The sequence below is a fragment of the Panulirus ornatus genome, chromosome 23, assembly GCF_036320965.1.
Source record: "Panulirus ornatus isolate Po-2019 chromosome 23, ASM3632096v1, whole genome shotgun sequence".
Classification (NCBI taxonomy): Eukaryota; Metazoa; Arthropoda; class Malacostraca; order Decapoda; family Palinuridae; genus Panulirus; species Panulirus ornatus.
This window is the reverse complement of record NC_092246.1, coordinates 12,458,791-12,484,564: the sequence shown is the minus strand read 5'-3', so window position 1 is coordinate 12,484,564 and position 25,774 is coordinate 12,458,791. Positions and strand designations below refer to the sequence as shown.

The following is a 25,774-nucleotide window of genomic DNA, read 5'->3' as shown; positions in this document are numbered from 1 at the left end:
GACAGTTTGGTCATACCTAATCTTCCACTGGAAACACCATTTCAACGCAAAGTCTTCCAGGTACGTGCTGGTGGGAGCGTCCAGGGAGCAGCTGGAGGACCTGACGCTCACACAGAAAGGCAGGAAGACCGAGCACATCGTAGGGGTTGTCGAGGTAAGTCACACCGATAAGAGGGCAAGATAGCCAGCCTCCCTTGGGGCATGCGAATAGGTGCCACTGGCTCTTCTTGATGATACGACCATAGTAAATCTTCAGCGAGTCGCGGTCAATGCATTATGGCGTATCGCAAATGTTCAGGACACGACTTAACTGTGTCTCTACCGGCAGTCAGGACGAGGTGGGGAGTGGCTCGTATACATGAACCAGCTGTACTGGGGGCCTGGTGTCGCTCTCACCGCCACCTGGAGTCGCCACGGCTTCACCTCCCACTACACGCCTTTCCCAGACAAGACCAGTGACCTTCTCGGTGCCGTGCTCAAGGTCAGTGTCATGGCGGGATGGGAAGGGGAAGGGGTTAAAGGTTAGGGAATCTTCGTAATGAAGGTTAATGAACCATAGGTCATGGTGGACAGTGCTGAAAGCGACTAGAAACCATAGTAAGAGGTGTTACGGGTGTCTGTTATGGAGGAGTGGGTGCAAAGTTATCAACATTGTGTGGGGATCATCGGATGTCACTATCCTTGGTGGAGGTCAAGGGAAGAGACGTAATGGTTGATGATCATGGCAAGTCTGTCTGTCTGTCTGTCTGTCTGTCTGTCTCTGTTCCTGCCTTTGTGGATCTGGTTGCGTCTGCTACGAGAACCAGTTGTACATGCCATTGGTCATTCATTCCTGCAGTTGGTAATGATAATCTACACTGCAGGTCTTAGTGATTATGTATACTTACAGGTATAGTTACAGGTAGAAATAGTCAGGTATACCTATAGATGATAATTATCGTTTAAACTCAAAGATGGTTTATAAGCTGGCGTCCATTTGCAGGTGATAAAACAGTAGTGTGTTTTGAGTTGGCATTTTAGGGTGACCTTGATCTGTAACATTTCTATTCTACAGATAGTCTGTAACACATGTTACTTGCAGATCGATATGTGTTCAGGTGATGACGGTGAGGTAAGTCCCAAGGGGGTTGACCCTCACGTCGTGTGCCCACAGGTGGTGACGTTCGAGTGGGAGCCGAGCACACTGTACCACAGGGCGAAGAACGGGTCTGTGACGCATCTCTTCGGTCGGGACGTGGACGTGGTGCGCGCGCTCGCACCCATCTTCAACTTCTCGGTCCAGTTTATAGAGCCGCCAAATGGTGAGTGACTCTATCACGGCTTACAGAGCCGTCGGGTGGTGTACCCAACATCTCTGTGTAGAGCACACAAACGCAAAACGGTGGATGCAATTGCTCTATTCGGCACATAATGTTGCAGAATCTTGGGTAAAACTGCTCTATAAGGCACAGAGGAACGTAGAATGGTGCAACTACGCTATAAGGATCAGAGAGCCATCAAAGGGTGGGTATATCTTCTCTATACAGCTCATAGCGCTATGAAATGATGGGTACAACTGCTTTTTATGGCACTTCAGGATACCAGAATGGAGGGCGCACAGAGCTGCAGAATTTTGCTTACGTGTACCACATGTGATACATACCAGTCACAAAAGGGTAGGGGGATACAACTCCTTTCACGTTACGTGCGGTACGAACTACCCCATACGTCTGTTAACTAGTGGTTATAGCTGCTCTATATAGCCGACAGAGCTGCGGAATGGTGCGTTCAGCTTCAGTGTGTAGATTGTGTACTTATAAAATGATGGTTAAAGCCATCATATCTTAGATCTAATCGGTCTATGCAGTGTCAAATCCTGGGTGCATCAGATCTTAAAAGTTTGTTGATATATATATTTTTCTGACATATGTCGATAACTCTGATCATGAGTGGCAACATTGTGCAGGGGAGCGGTGGGGGAGTCGGCTGAACAACGGTTCGTGGAGCGGCATAGTGGGTATGCTGGGTCGAGGAGACGCCGACGCTGCCATCGCCAACCTCTTCGTCAACACCCTGATGGGCCGCGACCAGTTCCAGGGCTACAGCTCCTTCTTCGATACTGATGTAAGCTAATCTATATTGATTGCATGTCCTTCTGTAGATCCACCGATTCATTTTCCTTCTTACAGAAAAATGAAAAACAGTACATGAAGCTGGGAAGAGAATAATTTTAGGCGTAGGGTCTTTGGTCAAGAGTCCATCTTGAATCACGAGTTAACATAGTTTCTTTGTGTCGTTTCTGGGATCATCTATCTTCTCCTTTCTGTCCTCCACTAACGGGACGTGTGTGTCAGGTGGTGAGTGAAACATGTCGTCACTGTTGGAGAGCAAGACTGATCTTCAGCAGGTCAACACTGATCGGTGACCACTTATAACATGAGCGTCCCCGAGAACTGTTCCAAGTTATCTGTACTGTATGTATTGATCGGTTTTAACTCTACTTGCCTTTCAGAACCACCTCCGGGATCTTCTTTGTTGATTTCTTATGCTGAAGGATCAGACGAAAGGATTGAAGCCGTTTGATATCACCCCATTCTCATAGTCCCAGTGTTTATATGTGCTTTCTCTTTACATTTTAAAACATTGACTATAGTTTGCTTAATAAGCCATAGATGATTATTATCATTATCAGCATCATTATCATTTATAGAGAATAGCTGATCCGAATTGACTGATTCAATAGCCTATTGGTATTGTTAAATTCTATACCTTATCATTTATGAAGGAGATATCACCTGGAGTTTTAAGTTGGACTTACCATAATACACATTAACTGTTAGCGCAGCATTGCCTGCAAATCTTAAACTTTCGATGACAAGTGATAGTGTGAAAGTGTGTCTGCAAGTGATCCCTGAGTGTGTATGTGTGTCTGTACGTATGTAATCTCCATGAAGCAATAAAGAACTCGATAAAGCAATAGAAAACAAAGCTTAGTAGCATCCTTGGCTTTCGTAAAGGATTTTGGCGGTGATGTGTAGATTTACGAATTTCTTTCTGGGTTCAGACTATTGTATAAGTAAAGTTGCGTAATGTGATTTTCAAAGCTTCTTATGGTCAAAGATATTTCTTTTCATTTTCTTATTTGATCAAGATCAAATGAGTTACAATATGTCTCTGGCCCTGCATGTCAACATGCACTCAATGACTTCTACTCAGGTGTGAAGGGTCTTAACTGATTATGTACAACCTTATGTTTATCAACAGGATCATTAAGCAAGAGGGTCATCAATTTGAGGAGTATTTAGATGCAAGAAAAGGGGCTAAAGGGTAAAAAAAAATATCAGTCCTCTGAAATATAATCAAATGCCGCTATTTATCAATGACCTAAAGAAACGTCAATAATTTCATGAATTTCACCGAAATGTTCTTACCACATACTAGGCAACAGTAACGATGCTGTCACTAATGAACAACGTTCTATTTCTCCATACGAGGTTCTTAGGGATCTCTATGATCAGCTACGTGACGAGAATATATGATATCTGCACATGTACACTTATGCACAAACATAACGATACTGCTGGGATAATTTCTCTGCCATACTTTTATTACAACTAAAATTACACGTTCTCAATAAGAGGCGAATGGAAACTGTTTAAGAATAGGACAGAAATACATTTTATGTTAAGGAGGAGAATGCACACGATGGGGATAGACCCTTGGTAAAGACTTGCTGTTAGGACTCGTACATTATCATCTTATTGTTTCCCTGCTATTCTTATTTGTTTCTCATATTTGCCATTATGTTTCATATATGCCAATTTTGATATGTTTTGCATTCCCTTATGATACTGGTCCTCTTCCCTACAATTAAGGTTTTACGCCGGTCCCTCATTTTGGAAATGACTAACTTGGAACTTAGTAGACTTGCACTTTCATCTTTCCTTAATTAAGTCATTTAAAGGATTTTATGGGGTCTAAGGTTTCACAACCCCTAAAACATATATCTTAGGCTACTGTTTGAAACAAAACACTGCACACAGATATCTTTCTGCAATATCATGCTGTGCAGTGATTTGAGTAAATTTTTTTGTTTCAGGTGGATCGACGGTCAATGAAAAGATAATATTTCTTCTTCTCCTCTTTAGCCCAACATATGACTACAATATAAATAAAGAAATTTGGCATATATATATATATATATATATATATATATATATATATATATATATATATATATATATATATATATATATATATATATATATATATTTATTTATTTAGTTATTATACTTTGTCACTGTCTCCCGCGTTTGCGAGGTAGCGCAAGGAAACAGACGAAAGAAATGGCCCCCCCCCCCCATACACATGTATATACATACGTCCACACACGCAAATATACATACCTACACAGCTTTCCATGGTTTACCCCAGACGCTTCACATGCCTTGATTCAATCCACTGACAGCACGTCAACACCGGTATACCACATCGCTCCAATTCACTCTATTCCTTGCCCTCCTTTCACCCTCCTGCATGTTCAGGCCCCGATCACACAAAATCATTTTCACTCCATCTTTCCACCTCCAATGTGGTCTCCCAGTTCTCCTCGTTCCCTCCACCTCCGACACATTTATCCTCTTGGTCAATCTTTCCTCACTCATTCTCTCCATGTGCCAAAACCATTTCAAAACACCCTCTTCTGCTCTCTCAGCCACGCTCTTTTTATTTCCAAACATCTCTCTTACCCTTACGTTACTTACTCGATCAAACCACCTCACACCACACATTGTCCTCAAACATCTCATTTCCAGCACATCCATCCTCCTGCGCACAACTCTATCCATAGCCCACGCCTCGCAACCATACAACATTGTTGGAACCACTATTCCTTCAAACATACCCATTTTTGCTTTCCGAGATAATGTTCTCGACTTCCACACATTCTTCAAGGCTCCCAGGATTTTCGCCCCCTCCCCCACCCTATGATCCACTTCCGCTTCCATGGTTCCATCCGCTGCCAGATCCACTCCCAGATATCTAAAACACTTTACTTCCTCCAGTTTTGCTCCATTCAAACTTACCTCCCAATTGACTTGACCCTCAACCCTACTGTACCTAATAACCTTGCTCTTATTCACATTTACTCTTAACTTTCTTCTTTCACTCACTTTACCAAACTCAGTCACAAGCTTCTGCAGTTTCTCACATGAATCAGCCACCAGCGCTGTATCATCAGCGAACAACAACTGACTCACTTCCCAAGCTCTCTCATCCCTAACAGACTTCATACTTGCCCCTCTTTCCAAAACTCTTGCATTTACCTCCCTAACAACCCCATCCATAAACAAATTAAACAACCATGGAGACATCACACACCCCTGCCGCAAACCTACATTCACTGAGAACCAATCACTTTCCTCTCTTCCTACACGTACACATGCCTTACATCCTCGATAAAAACTTTTCACTGCTTCTAACAACTTGCCTCCCACACCATATATTCTTAATACCTTCCACAGAGCATCTCTATCAACTCTATCATATGCCTTCCCCAAATCCATAAATGCAACATACAAATCCATTTGCTTTTCTAAGTATTTCTCACATACATTCTTCAAAGCAAACACCTGATCCACACATCCTCTATCACTTCTGAAACCACACTGCTCTTCCCCAATCTGATATATATATATATATATATATATATATATATATATATATATATATATATATATATATATATATATATATATATATATATATATATATATATATATATATATATATATATATATATATATATAATGTATTCCCTGCGTGTCGTAGAAGGCGGCTAAAAGGGGAGGTAGTGGGTTGCTGGAAATCCTCCCCTCACGGTTTTTTCTTTTTTTAAGTTTCCAAAAGAAGGAATAGAGAAGGGGGCCAGGTTAGGATATTTCCTCAAAGGCCCAATCCTCTGTTCTTAACGCTACGTCGCTAACGCGGGAAATGGCGAGTAGTATGAAAAAAGAAAACATATATATATATATATGAATATATATATATATATATATATATATATATATATATATATATATATATATATATATATATATATATATATATATATATATATATATATATATATATATATATATATATATCCCTGGGGATAGGGGAGCGGGGGGCTAGAAACCCTCCCCTCCTTGTATTTTAACTTTCTAAAAGGGGAAACGGAAGAAAGAGTCACGCGGGGAGTGCTCATCCTCCTCGAAGGCTCAGATTAGGGTGTCTAAATGTGTGTGGATGTAACCAAGATGAGAACAAAGGAGAGATAGGTATTATGTTTGAGGAAAGGAACCTGGATGTTTTGGCTCTGAGCGAAACGAAGCTCAAGGGTAAAGGGGAAGAGTGGTTTGGAAATGTCTTGGGAGTAAAGTCAGGGGTTAGTGAGAGGACAAGAGCAAGAGAAGGAGTAGCAATACTCCTGAAACAGGAGTGGTGGGAGTATGTGATAGAATGTAAGAAAGTAAACTCTAGATTGATATGGGTAAAACTGAAAGTGGATGAAGAGAGATGGGTGATTATTGGTGCATATGCACCAGGGCATGAGAAGAAAGATCATGAGACGGAAGTGTTTTGGGAGCAGGTGAGTGAGTGTGTTAGTAGTTTTGATGCACGAGATCGGGTTATAGTAATAGGTGATTTGAAAGCAAAGGTGAGTAATGTGGCAGTTGAGGGAATAATTGGTGAACATGATGTGAAGAAATGGTGAAGAGCTTGTAGATCTATGTGCTGAAAAAGGACTAGTGATTGGGAATACCTTGTTTAAAAAGAGAGATATACATAAGTATACGTAAGTAAGTAGGAGAGATGGCCAGAGAGCGTTATTGGATTATGTGTTAATTGACAGGCGCGCGAAAGAGAGACTTTTGGATGTTAATGTGCTGAGAGGTGCAACTGGAGGGATGTCTGATCATTATCTTGTGGAAGCGAAGGTGAAGATTTGTGGGGGTTTTCAGAAAAGAAGAGAGAATGTTGGTGTGAAGAGAGTGGTGAGAGTAAGTGAGCTTGGGAAGGAGACTTGTGTGAGGAAGTACCAGGAGAGACTGAGTACAGAATGGAAAAAGGTGAGAACAATGGAAGTAAGTGGAGTGGGGGAGGAATGGGATGTATTTAGGGAATCAGTGATGGATTGCGCAAAAGATGCTTGTGGCATTAGAAGAGTGGGAGGTGGGTTGATTAGAAAGGGTAGTGAGTGGTGGGATGAAGAAGTAAGAGTATTAGTGAAAGAGAAGAGAGAGGCATTTGGACGATTTTTGCAGGGTAAAAATGCAATTGAGTGGGAGATGTATAAAAGAAAGAGACAGGAGGTCAAGAGAAAGGTGCAAGAGGTGAAAAAGAGGGCAAATGAGAGTTGGGGTGAGAGAGTATCATTAAATTTTAGGGAGAATAAAAAGATGTTCTGGAAGGAGGTAAATAAAGTGCGTAAGACAAGGGAGCAAATGGGAACTTCAGTGAAGGGCGCAAATGGGGAGGTGATAACAAGTAGTGGTGATGTGAGGAGATGGAGTGAGTATTTTGAAGGTTTGTTGAATGTGTTTGATGATAGAGTGGTAGATATAGGGTGTTTTGGTCGAGGTGGTGAGCAAAGTGAGAGGGTTGGGGAAAATGATTTGGTAAACAGAGAAGAGGTAGTAAAAGCTTTGCGGAAGATGAAAGCCGGCAAGGCAGCAGGTTTGGATGGTATTGCAGTGGAATTTATTAAAAAAGGGGGTGACTGTATTATTGACTGGTTGGTAAGGTTATTCAATGTATGTATGACTCATGGTGAGGTGCCTGAGGATTGGCGGAATGCGTGCATAGTGCCATTGTACAAAGGCAAAGGGGATAAGAGTGAGTGCTCAAATTTCAGAGGTATAAGTTTGTTGAGTATTCCTGGTAAATTATATAGGAGGGTATTGATTGAGAGGGTGAAGGCATGTACAGAGCATCAGATTGGGGAAGAGCAGTGTGGTTTCAGAAGTGGTAGAGGATGTGTGGATCAGGTGTTTGCTTTGAAGAATGTATGTGAGAAATACTTAGAAAAGCAAATGGATTTGTATGTAGCATTTATGGATCTGGAGAAGGCATATGATAGAGTTGATAGAGATGCTCTGTGGAAGGTATTAAGAATATATGGTGTGGGAGGCAAGTTGTTAGAAGCAGTGAAAAGTTTTTATCGAGGATGCAAGGCATGTGTACGTGTAGGAAGAGAGGAAAGTGATTGGTTCTCAGTGAATGTAGGTTTGCGGCAGGGGTGTGTGATGTCTTCATGGTTGTTTAATTTGTTTATGGATGGGGTTGTTAGGGAAGTGAATGCAAGAGTTTTGGAAAGAGGGGCAAGTATGAAGTCTGTTGTGGATGAGAGAGCTTGGGAAGTGAGTCAGTTGTTGTTCGCTGATGATACAACGCTGGTGGCTGATTCATGTGAGAAACTGCAGAAGCTGGTGACTGAGTTTGGTAAAGTGTGTGAAAGAAGAAAGTAAAGAGTGAATGTGAATAAGAGCAAGGTTATTAGGTACAGTAGGGTTGAGGGTCAAGTCAATTGGGAGGTAAGTTTGAATGGAGAAAAACTGGAGGAAGTAAAGTGTTTTAGATATCTGGGAGTAGATCTGGCAGCCGATGGAACCATGGAAGCGGAAGTGGATCATAGGGTGGGGGAGGGGGCGAAAATCCTGGGAGCCTTGAAGAATGTGTGGAAGTCGAGAACATTATCTCGGAAAGCAAAAATGGGTATGTTTGAAGGAATAGTGGTTCCAACAATGTTGTATGGTTGCGAGGCGTGGGCTATGGATAGAGTTGTGCGCAGGAGGGTGGATTTGCTGGAAATGAGACGTTTGAGGACAATGTGTGGTGTGAGGTGGTTTGATCGAGTAAGTAACGTAAGGGTGAGAGAGATGTGTGGAAATAAAAAGAGCGTGGTTGAGAGAGCAGAAGAGGGCGTTTTGAAATGGTTTGGGCACATGGAGAGAATGAGTGAGGAAAGATTGACCAAGAGGATAAATGTGTCGGAGGTGGAGGGAACGAGGAGAAGTGGGAGACCAAATTGGAGGTGGAAAGATGGAGTGAAAAAGATTTTGTGTGATCGGGGCCTGAACATGCAGGAGGGTGAAAGGAGGGCAAGGAATAGAGTGAATTGGATCGATGTGGTATACCGGGGTTGACGTGCTGTCAGTGGATTGAATCAGGGCATGTGAAGCGTCTGGGGTAAACCATGGAAAGCTGTGTAGGTATGTATATTTGCGTGTGTTGACGTGTATGTATATACATGTGTATGGGGGTGGGTTGGGCCATTTCTTTCGTCTGTTTCCTTGCGCTACCTCGCAAACGCGGGAGACAGCGACAAAGCAAAAAAAAAAAAAAAAGAAATATATATATATATATATATATATATATATATATATATATATATATATATATATATATATATATATATATATATTCTTTTTTCTTTCTTTTAAACTATTCGCCATTTCCCGCGTTAGCGAGGTAGCGTTAAGAACAGAGGACTGGGCCTTTTTTGGAATATCCTCACCTGGCCCCACTCTGTTCCTTCTTTTGGAAAATTAAAAAAAAAAAAAAAAACCGAGAAGGGAGGATTTCCAGCCCCTCTCTCCCTACCCTTTTAGTCGCCTTTTACGACACGCAGGGAATACGTGGGAAGTATTCTTTTTTTTTTTTTCCAAGAAGAAGGAACAGAGAAGGGGGGCCAGGTGAGGATATTCCCTCTAAGGCCTAGTCCTCTGTTCTTAACGCTACCTCGGTAACGCGGGAAATGGCGAATAGTATGAAAGAAAAAAAAATATATATATATATATAATATATATATATATATATATATATATATATATATATATATATATATATATATATATATATATATATATATATATATATATATATATATATATTCATGTGTCACGCACAATGCACAAGTTAAACTTGTAATCTCACAATTTTCTTCCAATTCTGGCATCAAATGTCACTAAAAAGCCTATTTGTTTCAGATATTGATCCAAGGTCCCCAGTCTTCATGAGATTCGGCGCAAAGGAAGCCTTTCCACTGACCCCATATAATGTTGACGTTTATTTTCAACCTTTTCAAGTGGTCAAAACTTAACACATATGTTTCTTGAGTGTCATATTTACATTCTGCGTTCAAGTGTGTTTATATCTACTGAGAATAATCACATATTTCTGAGCTTGATGTGGTGTTGAAGATTCGTTTTTCACTATAATGCAAATCCATATTTCTTAGCCCACTATTCAGAGGGATTCTAAACTGAGCGATGCTGACTTGATGAAAAGATCTCTTACTATGATTACCACGTAATAGATGTAACATCCTCTCAATCATATGGATGATTAGTGACAGAGATGTTCAATAAGATGGATATGGAGTAATATTCACACTCGATGTTTACCATCCTCATTCTACATCTCTCCCTTTTGATATATAGATGGTGTGTCATTTCCAGGAGAGTTGCATCATGATCCGGACCGAACCACCTTTGCCACGTTGGCAGTCACCAGGTCTACCGTACAGGATGGAGACGTGGCTGGCCATACTGATGGGCTTGATCCTCAGCGGCCCTGTGATCTGGTTGGTGGCCAGAGTCGCCAGGTCGGTCCACCTACTATAATTTTACCTGCATAACAGTTTGATTGGGAGGCAAGTAGGCGTTAGTGCGCATAATAGTCAGTTGATATACAGCGATGAGACGTAGCTAGGACATCATTTGGCAAACATGTGATTGTCCAAGACAGACAGCGAGCGTATCACAAATTTATCATGTGGACGAGAAGGTGAATTGTTTACACATTTCATCAACAATATAGTTATCCAATTTGTATAGACCTTCACTGATATTAAGGTTATAATTCTTTGTGTATTCAATAACAGAAGATTCAATTATATTTCTTGTGGTACTAGAGTTAGAGATAAAAACTGAGATGGCATTACTCCAGTCAATACAATGATCATAGTTTTTGACGTGATTAAACAAGGCATTTGATTCTTGTCCTGTCCTTATACTATATATATGTTGCTTAAGTCTCACAGAAAGATCCTTACCAGTCCACCCAGCATCAAAGCTTTTCACAATTTCTACATGGGACTTTATAGATGCATGCAGTAGAATTTTCTGGTGAGTTCCTGATTAAGATATTCTTTATAGTATTATTGTTGCTGAAGGCAAAATTTACATATAAGGATTTAAGCAACATGGGAAGTAAAGTAAAATTCTTATTAAAAAGGAGAACTGAAAGATTCTTGGTGTCAATTCGAGGTTTGGGCTCAACTCTATAAAATGATTTCTTTGCTAACTAAAGGGATTTATCAATTAAAGATCTAGGGTACTTTAACTTTATCAACTTAACAATTTACTACCTTCTATCAAATTTTCTGTAGAAAATAAAAATAATGGTATGTTACCATCTTCAGATTGCATGATCACAGGCAAGGAAACAAGTTTTTAGCATATACATAAAACCTACCAATGTATGCTCATATATCCATTATTACTCATCTCAACATGACAGAGTTAAATTAACATCATTTCAATCTATGTTCCTTAGGGCATTACGTATTTGCAGTCCAGAGTATACTGATGATGAGTTTGAGAAGATATTTTCTATTGGAACTAAGTTAAAGTACCTTATATTTTTCATTGATAAATCCCTTAAGTTAGCAAAGAAATCATTCTATAGAGTTGAGCCCAAACCTCCAATTGGCAACAAGAATCTTTTTGTTCGCCCTTATAATTATGATTTTAATTTACTTCCATTGTTGCTCAAATCCTTTAATATAAATGCTGCCTTAGCAACAATAATACTATAAAGAATATCTTAATCAGGAACTCACCAGAAAATTCTCCTGGATGCATCTATAAAGTGCCATGTAGAAATTGTGATAAATGTTTTGTTGGGCAGACTGGTAAGGATCTTTCTGTTAGACTTAAGCAACATAAATATAGCATTAGAACAGGTCAAGTGGTGGGCAACGGGGTCTACACCGGTAATTTTCCAATAGGCTTACACAGCCAGCAGATAGCATTTTACCAAAACTAACTGTGTGAGCCTGATGGGAAATGACCGGTGTAGACCTCGTTGCCCACCAACGTGAGGCGAAGGGTATTCGAGTACATAGTATTCTAATAGTCATTTCCCCATTAGGGGCGATCTTAGTTCAGTGGTAGCGCTCCCGCCTGTTGCGCAGGGGTCCCGGGTTCGACCCTAGCTGTTGGAGGTTTGTATGATGTATGTATATATATATATTATCTATTTTGCTTTGTCGCTGTCTTCCGCGTTAGCGAGGTAGCGCAAGGAAACAGACGAAAGAATGGCCCAACCCACCCACATACACATGTACATACATACACGTCCACACAAGCACATACATATACTTATACATTTCAGCGTATACACAGCCATATACATATATACACATGTACATAATTCATACTGTCTGCCTTTACTCATTCCCATCGCCACCCCGCTACAAATGAAATAATAATCCCCTCTCCCCTCATGTGCGCGAGGTAGCGCTAGGTAAAGACAACAAGGCCACATTCGTTTACACTCAGTCTCTAGCTGTCATGTAATAATGCACCGAAACCGCAGCTCCCGTTCCACATCCAGGCCCCACAGAACTTTCCATGGTTTACCCCAGACGCTTCACATAACCTGGTTTAATCCACTGACAGCACGTCGACCCCAGTATACCATATCGTTCCAATTCACTCTATTCCTTGCACGCCTTTCACTCTCCAGCATGTTCAGGCCCCGATCACCCAAAATCTTTATCACTCCATCTTTCCACCTCCAATTTGGTCTCCCACTTCTCGTTCCCTCCACCTCTGACACATATATCCTCTTTGTCAATCTTTTCTCACTCATTCACTCCATGTGACCAAACCATTTCAAAATACCCTCTTATGCTCTCCCAGCCACACTCTTTTTATTACCACACATCTCTCTTACCCTATCTTACTTATTCGATCAAACCACCTCACACCACATATTGTCCTCAACCAACTCATTTCAAGCACAGCCAACCTCCTACGCACAACTCTATCCAGAGCCCACGCCTCGCAACCATATAACATTGTTGGAACCACTATTCCTTCAAACATACCCATTTTTGCTTTCCGAGATAATGTTCTCGACTAGCACATATTCTTCAACGCTCCCAGAACGTTCGCCCCCTCCCCCACCCTATGATTCACTTCCGCTTCCATGGTTCCATCCGCTGCCAGAACCACTCCCAGATATCTAAAACACTTCACTTCCTCCAGCTTTTCTCCATTCAAACTTACTTCCCAATTGACTTGTCCCTCAACCCTACTGTACCTAATAACCTTGCTCTTATTCACATTTACTCTCAGCTTTCTTCTTTGACACACTTTACCAAACTCAGTCACCAGCTTCTGCAGTTTCTCACACGAATCAGCCACCAGCGCTGTATCATCAGCGAACAACAACTGACTCACTTCCCAAGCTCTCTCATCCACAACAGACTTCATACTTGCCCCTCTTTCCAAAACTCTTGCATTCACCTCCCTAACAACCCCATCCATAAACAAATTAAACAACCATGGAGACATCACACACCCCTGCCGTAAACCTACATTCACTGAGAACCAATCACTTTCCTCTCTTCCTACACGTACGCATGCCTTACATCCTCGATAAAAACTTTTCACTGCTTCTAACAACTTGCTTCTCACACCATATATTTTTAATACCTTCCACAGAGCATCTCTATCAACTCTATCATATGCCTTCTCCAGATCCATAAATGTTACATACAAATCCATTTGCTTTTCTAAGTATTTCTCACATACATTCTTGAAAGCAAACACCTGATCCACACATCGTCAACCACTTCTGAAACCACAGTGCTCTTCCCCAATCTGATGCTCTTTACATGCCTTCACACTCTCAATCAAAACTCTCCCATATAATTTCCCAGGAATACTCAACAAACTTATACCTCTGTAATTTGAGCACTCACTTTTATCCCCTTTGCCTTATATATATATATATATATATATATATATATATATATATATATATATATATATATATATATATATATATATATATATATATTTATATATTTATTTATTTTGCTTTGTCGCTGTCTCCCGCGTTAGCGAGGTAGCGCAAGGAAACAGACGAAAGAATGGCCCAACCCGCCCACATACACATGTATATACATACACGTCCACACACGCAAAATATACATACCTATACATCTCAACGTACACATATAAATACACACACAGACATATACATATAAACACATGAACATAATTCATACTGTCTGCCTTTATTTGTTCCCATCGCCACCTCGCCACACATGGAATAACAACCCCCTCCCCCCTCATGTGTGCGAGGTAGCGCTAGGAAAAGACACAAAAGGCACCATTCGTTCACACTCAGTCTCTAGCTGTCATGTAATAATGCACCGAAAATACAGCTCCCTTTCCACATCCAGGCCCCACAAAACTTTCCATGGTTTACCCCAGACGCTTCACACGCCCTGGTTCAATCCATTGACAGCACGTCGGCTCCGGTATACCACATCGTTCCAATTCACTCTATTCCTTGCACGCCTTTCACCCTCCTGCATGTTCAGGCCCCGATCACTCAAAATCTTTTTCACTCCATCTTTACACCTCCAATTTGGTCTCCCACTTCTCCTCGTTCCCTCCACCTCCGACACATATATCCTCTTGGTCAATCTTTCCTCACTCATTCTCTCCATGTGCCCAAACCATTTCAAAACACCCTCTTCTGCTCTCTCAACCACGCTCTTTTTATTTTCCACACATCTCTCTTACCCTTACATTGCTTACTCGATCAAACCACCTCACACCACATATTGTCCTCAAACATCTCATTTCCAGCACATCCACCCTCCTGCGCACAACTCTATCCATAGCCCACGCCTCGCAACCATACAACATTGTTAGAACCACTATGCCTTCAAACATACTCATTTTTGCTTTCCGAGATAATGTTCTCGACTTCCAAACGTTCTTCAAGGCTCCCAGAATTTTCGTCCCCTCCCTCACTTCCGCTTCCATGGTTCCATCCGCTGCCAGATCCACTCCCAGATATCTAAAACACTTTACTTCCTCCAGTTTTTCTCCATTCAAACTTACCTCCCAATTGACTTGACCCTCAACCCTACTGTACCTAATAACCTTGCTCTTATTCACATTTACTCTTAACTTTCTTCTTTCACACACTTTACCAAACTCAGCCACCAGCTTCTGCAGTTTCTCACCCGAATTAGCCACCAGCGCTGTATCATCAGCAAACAACAACTGACTCACTTCCCAAGCTCTCTCATCCATAACAGACTGCATACTTGCCCCTCTTTCCAAAACTCTTGCATTCACCTCCCTAACAACCCCATCCATAAACAAATTAAACAGCCATGGAGACATCACACACCCCTGCCGCAAACCTACATTCACTGAGAACCAGTCACTTTCCTCTCTTCCTACACGTACACATGCCTTACATCCTCGAACAAAACTTTTCACTGCTTCTAACAACTTGCCTCTCACACCATATATTCATAAAACCTTCCATAGAGCATCTCTATCAACTCTATCATATGCCTTCTCCAGATCCATAAATGCTACATACAAATCCATTTGTTTTTCTAAGTATTTCTCACATATATTCTTGAAAGCAAACACCTGATCTACACATCCTCTACCACTTCTGAAACCACACTGCTCTTCCCCAATCTGATGCTCTGTACATGCTTTCACCCTCTCAATCAATACCCTCCCATATAATTTCCCAGGAATACTCAACAAACTTATACCTCTGTAATTTGAGCACTCACTTTTATCCCCTTTGCCTTTTTACAATGGCACTATGTAAGCATTCCGCCAATCCTCAGGCACCTCACCATGAATCATACATACATTAAATAACCTTACCAACCAGTCAACAATACAGTCAACCCCTTTTTAATAAATTCCACTGCAATACCATCCAAACCTGCTGCCTTGCCGGCTTTCATCTTCCGCAAAGCTTTTACTACCTCTTCGCTGTTTTCGAAATCATTTTGCCTAACCCTCTCACTTTGCACACCACCTCGACCAAAACACCCTATATCTGCCACTCTATCATCAAACACATTCAACAAACCTTCAAAATACTCACTCTATCTCCTTCTCACATTACCACTACCTGTTATCACCTCCCCATTAGCCCCCTTCGCTGAAGTTCCCATTTGCTCCCTTGTCTTACGCACTTTATTTACCTCCTTCCAAAACATCTTTTTATTCTCCCTAAAATTTAATGATACTCTCTCATCCCAACTCTCATTTGCCCTCTTTTTCACCTCTTTCACCTTTCTCTTGACCTCCTGCCTCTTTCTTTTATACATCTCCCACTCATTTGCATTTTTTCCCTGCAAAAATCGTCCAAATGCCTCTCTCTTCTCTTTCACTACTAATCTTACCTCTTCATCACACCAATCACTACCCTTTCGAATCAACCCACCTCCCACGCTTCTCATGCCACAAGCATCTTTTACGCAATCCATCACTGCTTCCCTAAATACATCCCATTCCTCCCCCACTCCCCTTACCTCCATTTTTCTCACCTTTTTCCAGTCTTTACTCAGTCCCTCCTGGTACTTCCTCACACAAGTCTCCTTCCCAAGCTCACTTACTCTCACCACTCACTTCACCCCAACATTCTCTCTTTTTTCTGAAAACCCCTATAAATATTCACCTTCTCCTCCACAAGATAATGATCAGACATCCCTCCAGTTGTACCTCTCAGCACATTAACATCCAAAAGTCTCTCTTTCGCGCGCCTATCAATTAACCGTAATCCAATAACGCTCGCTGGCCATCTCTCCTACTTACATACGTATATCTCGCTTTTTAAACCAGGTATTCACAATCACCAGTCCTTTTTCAGCACATAAATCTACAAGCTCTTCACCATTTCCAATTACAACACTGAACACCCCATGTATACCAATTATTCCCTCAACTGACACATTACTCACCTTTGTATTCAAATCACCCATCACTATAACCCGGTCTTGTGCATCAAAACCACTAACACACTCATTGAGCATCTCCCAAAACACTTGCCTCTCATGATCTGTCTTCTCTTGCCCAGGTGCATATGCACCAATAATCACCTATCTCACTCCATCATCTTTCAGTTTTACCCATATCAATCTAGAGTTTACTTTCTTACACTCTATCACATACTCCCATAACTCCTGTTTCAGGAGTAGTGCTACTCCTTCCCTTGCTCTTGTCCTCTCACTAACCCTTGACTTTACTCCCAAGACATTCGCAAACCACTCTTGCCCTTTACCCTTGATCTTCGTTTCACTCAGAGCCAAAACATCCAGGTTCCTTTCCTCAAACGTATTACCTATCTCTCCTTTTTTCTCATCTTGGTTACATCCACACACATTTAGACACCCCAATCTGAGCCTTCGAGGAGGATGAGCACTCCCCGCGTGACTTCTTCTATTTCCCCTTTTAGAAAGTTAAAATACAAGGAGGGCAGGATTTCTGGCCCCCGACTCCCCTCCCCTTTAGTCGCATTCTATGACACGTGAGGAATGCGTGGGAAGTATTCTTTCTCCCTTATATATATATATATATATATATATATATATATATATATATATATATATATATATATATATATATATATATATATATATATATATATATATATATATATATATATATATATATATATATATATATATATATATATATATATGTATATATATATATTATTAGTGAAAGAGAAGAGAGAGGCATTTGGACGATTTTTGCAGGGAAAAATGCAATTGAGTGGAAGATGTATAAAAGAAAGAGACAGGAGGTCAAGAGAAAGGTGCAAGAGGTGAAAAAGAGAGCAAATGAGAGTTGGGGTGAGAGTAAAAGTAAGTAAAAGTAGTAAAAGCTTTGCGGAAGATGAAAGCCGGCAAGGCAGCAGGTTTGGATGGTATTGCAGTGGAATTTATTAAAAAAGGGGGTGACTCTATTGTTGACTGGTTGGTAAGGTTATTTAATGTATGTATGACTCATGGTGAGGTGCCTGAGGATTGGCGGAATGCTTGCATAGTGCCATTGTACAAAGGCAAAGGGGATAAGAGTGAGTGCTTAAATTACAGAGGTATAAGTTTGTTGAGTATTCCTGGTAAATTATGTGGGAGGGTATTGACTGAGAGGGTGAAGGCATGTACAGAGCATCAGATTGGGGAAGAGCAGTGTGGTTTCAGAAGTGGTAGAGGATGTGTGGATCAGGTGTTTGCTTTGAAGAATGTATGTGAGAAATACTTAGAAAAGCAAATGGATTTGTATGTAGCATTTACGGATATGGAGAAGGCATATGATAGAGTTGATAGAGATGCTCTGTGGAAGGTACTAAGAATATATGGTATGGGAGGCAAGTTGTTAGAAGCAGTGAAAAGTTTTTATCGCGAATGTAAGGCATGTGTACATGTAAGAAGAGAGGAAAGTGATTGGTTCTCAGTGAATGTAGGTTTGCGGTAGGGGTGTGTGATGTCTCCATGGTTGTTTAATTTGTTTATGGATGGGGTTGTTAGGGAGGTGAATGCAAGAGTTTTGGAAAGAGGGGCAAGTATGAAGTCTGTTGTGGATGAGAGAGCTTGGGAAGTGAGTCAGTTGTTCGCTGATGATACAGCGCTGGTGGCTGATTCATGTGAGAAACTGCAGAAGCTGGTGACTGAGTTTGGTAAAGTGTGTGAAAGAAGAAAGTTAAGAGTAAATGTGAATATGAGCAAGGTTATTAGGTACAGTAGGGTTGAGGGTCAAGTCAATTGGGAGGTAAGTTTGAATGGAGAAAAACTGGAGGAAGTAAAGTGTTTTAGATATCTGGGAGTGGATCTGGCAGCGGATGGAACCATGGAAGCGGAAGTGAATCATAGGGTGGGGGAGGGGGCGAAAATCCTGGGAGCCTTGAAGAATGTGTGGAAGTCGAGAACATTATCTCGGAAAGCAAAATGGGTATGTTTGAAGGAATAGTGGTTCCAACAATGTTGTATGGTTGCGAGGCGTGGGCTATGGATAGAGTTGTGCGCAGGAGGGTGGATGTGGTGGAAATGAGATGTTTGAGAACAATGTGTGGTGTGAGGTGGTTTGATCGAGTAAGTAATGTAAGGGTAAGAGAGATGTGTGGAAATAAGAAGAGCGTGGTTGAGAGAGCAGAAGAGGGTGTTTTGAAATGGTTTGGGCACATGGAGAGAATGAGTGAGGAAAGATTGACCAAGAGGATATATGTGTCAGAGGTGGAGGGAACGAGGAGAAGTGGGAGACCAAATTGTAGGTGGAAAGATGGAGTGAAAAAGATTTTGTGTGATCGGGGCCTGATCATGCAGGAGGGTGAAAGGAGTGCAAGGAATAGAGTGAATTGGATCGATGTGGTATACCGGGGTTGACGTGCTGTCAGTGGATTGAATCAGGGCATGTGAAGCGTCTGGGGTAAACCATGGAAAGTTGTGTTGGGGCTGGATGTGGAAAGGGAGCTGTGGTTTCGGGCATTATTGCGTGGCAGCTAGAGACTGAGTGTGATCGAATGGGACCTTTGTTGTCTTTTCCTAGTGTTATCTCGCACAGATGAGGGGGGAGGGGGAAGGTATTCCATGTGTGGCGAGGTGGCGATGGGAGTGAATGGGGGCAGACAGTGTGAATTGTGTGCATGGGTATATATGTATGTGTCTGTGTATGTATATATATTTGTACTTTGAGATGTATAGGTATGTATATTTGCGTGTGTGGACGTGTGTGTGTATACGTTGTGTATGGTGGTGGGTTGGGCCATTTCTTTCGCCTGTTTCCTTGCGCTACCTCGCAAACGCGGGAGACAGCGACATAGCAAAATAAAATAAATAAATAAATAATATATATATATATATATATATATATATATATAATATTTCTCTCTCTCTCTCTCTCTCTCTCTCTCTCTCTCTCTCTCTCTCTCTCTCTCTCTCTCTCTCTCTCTTTCGCAGCGTTGAGGATGAGATACAAGAGCTACTTACCCTCGAATCAGCTTATTCCAATGCCTTGAGGATGCACATGCAGGAGTGTCTACCCCGTCTGCCTCGCCGTCAGAGCACCCGCGTCCTGGTTGGCTTCCTGCTGCTGTACACCATCATCTTGCGTACCGGATATTCCTCCAATCTCACGGCCTTCCTCACCGTCGTAAGACGACCCTCGGGCATAGACACCATGAAGGAACTGTACGAGTCCCATTTGGTTCTCTTCGAAGCCTCGACCTTCCTCAGAGATTCTTTGAGACAGTCACCCAACCCGTACCTCAGGGTAAGTCTATAATGAAAGGTTATATGTCAAAGGTCTGGTAAACCAAGTGTGTTTTTATAGTATTATTGTCTATCACACGTACACAAGCACGATAGATATTTGTGACATACTACTTCGCTCGATATCCAGGGCATGGAGTTTGTCATTACTGAGCACTACCACGATTGGCCAGTCATATGTACCCTTGCATGGCCCTTGTGTCAGCATCTGTTGCTTTCTAAAGGAGATTTATGACTAAGAGTTTCTCTCAAGAAAACGTTTGGTTACCTTATTGTAAAAGGAATCCAGAGCAAAATCGAGAAGCTTTATACCTTTGTTCGTATTAGCCAACATGGCTAGGATAAGAACAAGCCCCAAAAGTGGACAATTCAGCTGAAAGAATAATAAGTATCGATTTACTTAACTACATCAGAAGCCCTTTATCTGGGCCTTCTGTGAAAATTATAGTAGAGAACCTTCCGAATGCCGCTGTTGATATGAGGATGGAGTCGCTCCATAGCAAATGCCGCGATGGAACCGTTAAGAAGGGATCTATGCATCAGATATAGAAAGAGTAGAAGAAAAGCCAAAGGAAAGGGGGTTTGAAACGCAGACAGTTAAGCCACGACTTGTTAGATGCTTTAGAGAAGTTGAGGGCCACGACAAAATTCAGGTGTGACATGGGATAGTTAACCAGTAGATCTTGCACCACAAAGGCGCTGCTGTTGGTGATCAGAAAGAAGGGAATGGGATTCTCAGTCTTTGATAACCTGTGAGTTAAGGAGAGTTCTGAAGACAGAAGAAATGAGAACGATGGTTAGAACAATCCTATTTCTCGGATGGAGTGCGCCAAGACGTGCATCCAATAATAAGGGAAGGTTTGCGTTTTCAAGACAGAAACAAAACATGCGAGAAACCATTGGAGCTATCTGAGAGTAACCCTGATCTAGTACACAAAAATAGGTTTGCTTAAAGGTCCAGACGCCTTGCTCACTTGAAGCTGGAGGAGAAAACGGAAGACTTTGCTCGAGGATAATATACAAATGGTTACAAGTCTAGTAGGAGACGGGTGGAGGCGGGATACTAAAAATATTCATCCAGAGTAGAGTTAGGTGAGAGTAACGTACTGAAAGCGGGGTTTTATCAGTGGGAAACTTAGCTATAAACTGGTCAGGTCGGAGAGAGGAGGAGTAACCAAATTACAAAAGTTCTTAGGGATGCTTTTGGTTAGACAGATAAACTCATCAGCTAAAGAATTCTCACCAACACCCTCTCATTTAACAAGAGAGAGTTTTTCTCTACTATTTTTGACTTTGTAATGATTCTGAGGAGAAATGAAGGGAGAGTTAATGGGATGGCTATGATCAGGGCCTCAGCTGCCTGCGCCGTCTTAGCAAACATAGAAATAAAGATACGTTTTTTCCCTCGTTGCGACAAGTGTCAGAGTAAGAATAATGAAATCGCGATGGAGGAGATGAAGATTTGATAAGAAAGAATTAAAGGTATGGGACATCAAATGCTGATTTTAGCGCAAGGAAGGAGGGGGAGCAGGGTGTACGTGTTACTTTGGAGTGGTGAAGATAGGATTTTGATCAAAACGCTTAAAGGAGCAGAAACAGTGTACCTCTACTTCAAGTTAGAAGAGTGGTGGTGGTAATCAGGAACTCATGTTAGGTGTTTATTCGTTATTTCGAACATTAAGGAAGGAAGATGAAAGGGCCTCAACATCAATTTGGATCATCTTGAGTAGAGCCAAGCTAATGTTTACGGTGTGCGTTGAAATCTAAACAGAGGATTTCAGGATGTCCCATAGTCGAAGAGTTATACATAGTCGGTGGAACTGAGTAAGGAAATTTTGAGCCAGAGGGCATCGATACTATAAGACTCAAAATCCATGAGGTGAACTATAGGTGTTGTAGTGCATTAGTCACAAACATTATCTTTTAATCAAAAAGTATGGTAAAGCTGGAGATTTGATAGTGAAGGGAAAAGCAGTTTGGACATATGGGTTTCAGAGAGACGACCAGGTTAGGATGTAATTTGATGATGCTCAGCAGAAGAGAGGTTGAATCTGAAACAACGGTTATAAAGAGATGGATAAACAAGTTTCAGGCCAAGGAGGTGGGTTAGGGTTGTTTGATAGTGGTCAAGATGAGCCCTGGGAACCATTCGGACCTCCTCGACTGGTGGTGTCGCTCTGATTCAACGCTGGAGACAACAGTACTTGACAGCTTACTCTCTTCATGAAAATAACTCTTTTCAACCTACAATACGTTTCTATAAAACGTTTTGTAACATTATTATTTTCCGTCGAAATTCATGTTTGATTCGACCAAAATGTTTCCCCTCTAGGATCATATTTCAATTTCTATTACTCTCGGAGGCGTAGAGGATTAATCTCATATATAGATATTTTCTTTCCATCGAACAGGCTTTTCTTTGTTGCAATGAGAGAGAAAGTGGTAAGACAATGGTAAGGCGACTATTTTCTAGGTCAAATATATGAATTGGATATCCCTGAATTATCTCTGTAGACCTATACTCTAATGAAATAAAACTACAATAAGATACAATACTGCAGTTTGCTGCATGTGATAAAGAACTTATCAAACATTATTTTTAGTCCAAACCAGAACACTTTCACGTAAGCGTCCCTTGTCGTACGTGACACGTTGAAGCCATATCGAACCAGCCTCGAATCGCACCTACGTAGATGGCGATGGAAAATCTCCCTGACGTTTCACACACGACGGTGGACGTTCACGTAGATGTTTGAATAGCAGTATGAATTCATTTGGAGCTAGAAGCATTATCTCTGAAGCTGTATAATGCATTAGAATGAACTCGTATATATAGAAAGGAAAAACTACAAACACTGAACATATATCATTCAGAGAGCAAACAACAGAGTAAATAAATCTCTGCCAGTAAGAGTCATACAGCTCACCCTCAGGGAGTCACAACCTAGCAAGTATGTTCGTGACGGCGAGAGTCATGCGGTTGGCTCTTTCATAGTAACATCTGTGGTGTAGCGGTTAGCGTTCCTGACCTTGATGCATCCATGGGCCGCCCAGGGTCGAGCGCGTAGGATCGAATCCTGACCAGCAGTCAGTCCCCGGTCAATCCTACTGTTCATCCATCTTTAGGGGTGGTCGGAAAATGGGTACCTGGTCCAGTCTAAGATATATATATGTATATATATTTATTATACTTTGTCGCTGTCTCCCGCGTTAGCGAGGTAGCGCAAGGAAACAGACGAAAGAATGGCCCAACCCACCCGCATCCACATGTATATACATACACGTCCTCATACGCACATATTCATACCTATACGTCTCAACTTATACATATACATACACACACAGACATATACATATACACACATGTACATGATTCATACTGTCTGCCCTTATTCATTCCCGTCGCCATCCCGCCACACATAAAATGACAACCCTCACCCCCCGCATGTGCGCGAGGTAGCGCTACGAAAAGACAACATAAGCCACATTCGCTTACACTCAGTCTCTAGCTGTCATGTATAATGCACCGAAACCACATCTCCCTTTCCACGTCCAGGTCCCACCAAACTTTCCATGGCTTACCCCAGACGCTTCATATGCTTTGGTTCAATCCATTGACAGCACATCGACCCCGGTATACACCAAATATACGTCCAAATATATACACCAAATATACGTCCAAATGCCTCTGTCTTCTCTTTCACTAATAATCTTACTTCTTCATGCCACCACTCACTACCTTTTCTAATCTGCCCACCTCCCACGCTTCTCATGCCACAAGCATCTTTTCACAAGCCATCACTGCTTCCCTAAATATATCCCTATTCCTCCCCCACTCCCCTTGCCTCCTTTGTTCTCACCTTTTTCCATTCTGTATTCAGTCTCTCCTGGTACTTCCTCACACAAGTCTATTTCCGAAGCTCACTTACTCTCACCACTTTCTTCACCCCAACATCCTCTCTTCTTTTCTGAAAACCTCTACAAATCTTCACCTTCGCCTCCACAAGATAATGATCAGACATCCCTCCAATTGCACCTTCCAGCACATTAACATCCAAAAGTCTCTTTTTCGCGCTCCTATCAACTAACACGTAATCCAATAACGCTCTCTGGCCATCTCTCCTGCTTACATACATATACCTACGTATATCTCTCTTTTTAAACCAGGTATTCCCATTCACCAGTCCTTTTCAGCATATAAATCTACAAGCTCTTCACCATTACCATTTACAACATTGAACACCCCATGTACACCATTTATTCCCTCAACTGCCACATTACTCACCTTTGCATTCAAATCACCCATCACTATAACCAGGTCTCGTGCATCAAAACTACTAACACACTCACTCAGCTGCTCACAAAACACTTGCCTCTCATGATCTTTCTTCTCATGCCCAGGTGCATATGCACCAATAATCACCCATCTCTCTCCAACCACTTTTAGTTTTACCCACATCAATCTAGATTTTACTTTCTTACACTCAATCACATACTCCCACCACTCCTGTTTTAGGAGTTGTGCTACTCCTTCCCTTGCTCTTGTCCTTTCACTAAACCCTGGTATTACTCCCAAGACATTCAGAAACTACTCTTCCTCTTTACCCTTGAGCTTCGTTTAACTCAGAGCGAAAACATCTAGGATCCGTTCCTCCAACATACTGCCTATCTCTCTTTTTTTCTCATCCTGGTTACATCCACACACATTTATACACTCCAATCTGAGCCTTCGAGGAGGATGAGCACTCACCGCGAGACTACTCCTTCTGTTTCTCGTTTAGAAAGTTAAAATACAGGGAGGGGAGGGTTTCTAGCACCCCGCTCCCGTCCCCTTTAGTCTCCTTGTACGACACGTGAGGTATGTGTGGGAAGCATTCTTTCTCCCCCATCCTTGGGGATATTGGAGAAAGAATACTCCCCACGTATTCCCTGCGTGTCGTAGAAGGCGACTAAAGGGAGGGAACGTGGGGTTGGAAATCCTCCCCTCTCGTTTTTGATTTTCCAAAAGAAGGAACAGAGAAAGGGACCAAGTGAGGATTTCCCTCAGAGGCTCAGTCCTCTGTTCTTAATGATACTTCGCTAACGCGGGAGATGGCGAATAGTATAAAAAAAATATATATTTACACATACACACACACACACATATATTTATATATATATATATATATATATATATATATATATATATATATATATATATATATATATATATATATATATATATATATATATATATATATATATATATATATATATATATATATATATATATATATATATATATATATATATATATATATATATATATATATATATATATCGTTAATGAGATTGCTTCGACTGGGGCTTCAGTTGCCTGTGCCATCTCAGCTAACATGAGAAAGTTGCTGACAGTAACAGTCATTCTGATGA

At 41.4% G+C, this 25,774-nt stretch overlaps 1 protein-coding gene across 1 annotated transcript in view; it reads left to right on the top strand.

The window, feature by feature from the left end:
• The window catches only part of LOC139756809 (glutamate receptor ionotropic, kainate 2-like), a 49,871-nt gene that overhangs the window by 13,428 nt on the left and 10,669 nt on the right, over nucleotides 1–25,774 (top strand). Inside the window, exons 3-8 of the mRNA XM_071676614.1 lie at nucleotides 61–154; nucleotides 329–481; nucleotides 1,154–1,301; nucleotides 1,946–2,103; nucleotides 10,482–10,627; nucleotides 20,051–20,363. Coding sequence (XP_071532715.1) covers nucleotides 61–154; nucleotides 329–481; nucleotides 1,154–1,301; nucleotides 1,946–2,103; nucleotides 10,482–10,627; nucleotides 20,051–20,363 — 1,012 coding nt within the window. The remainder of the gene's footprint in view (nucleotides 1–60; nucleotides 155–328; nucleotides 482–1,153; nucleotides 1,302–1,945; nucleotides 2,104–10,481; nucleotides 10,628–20,050; nucleotides 20,364–25,774) is intronic.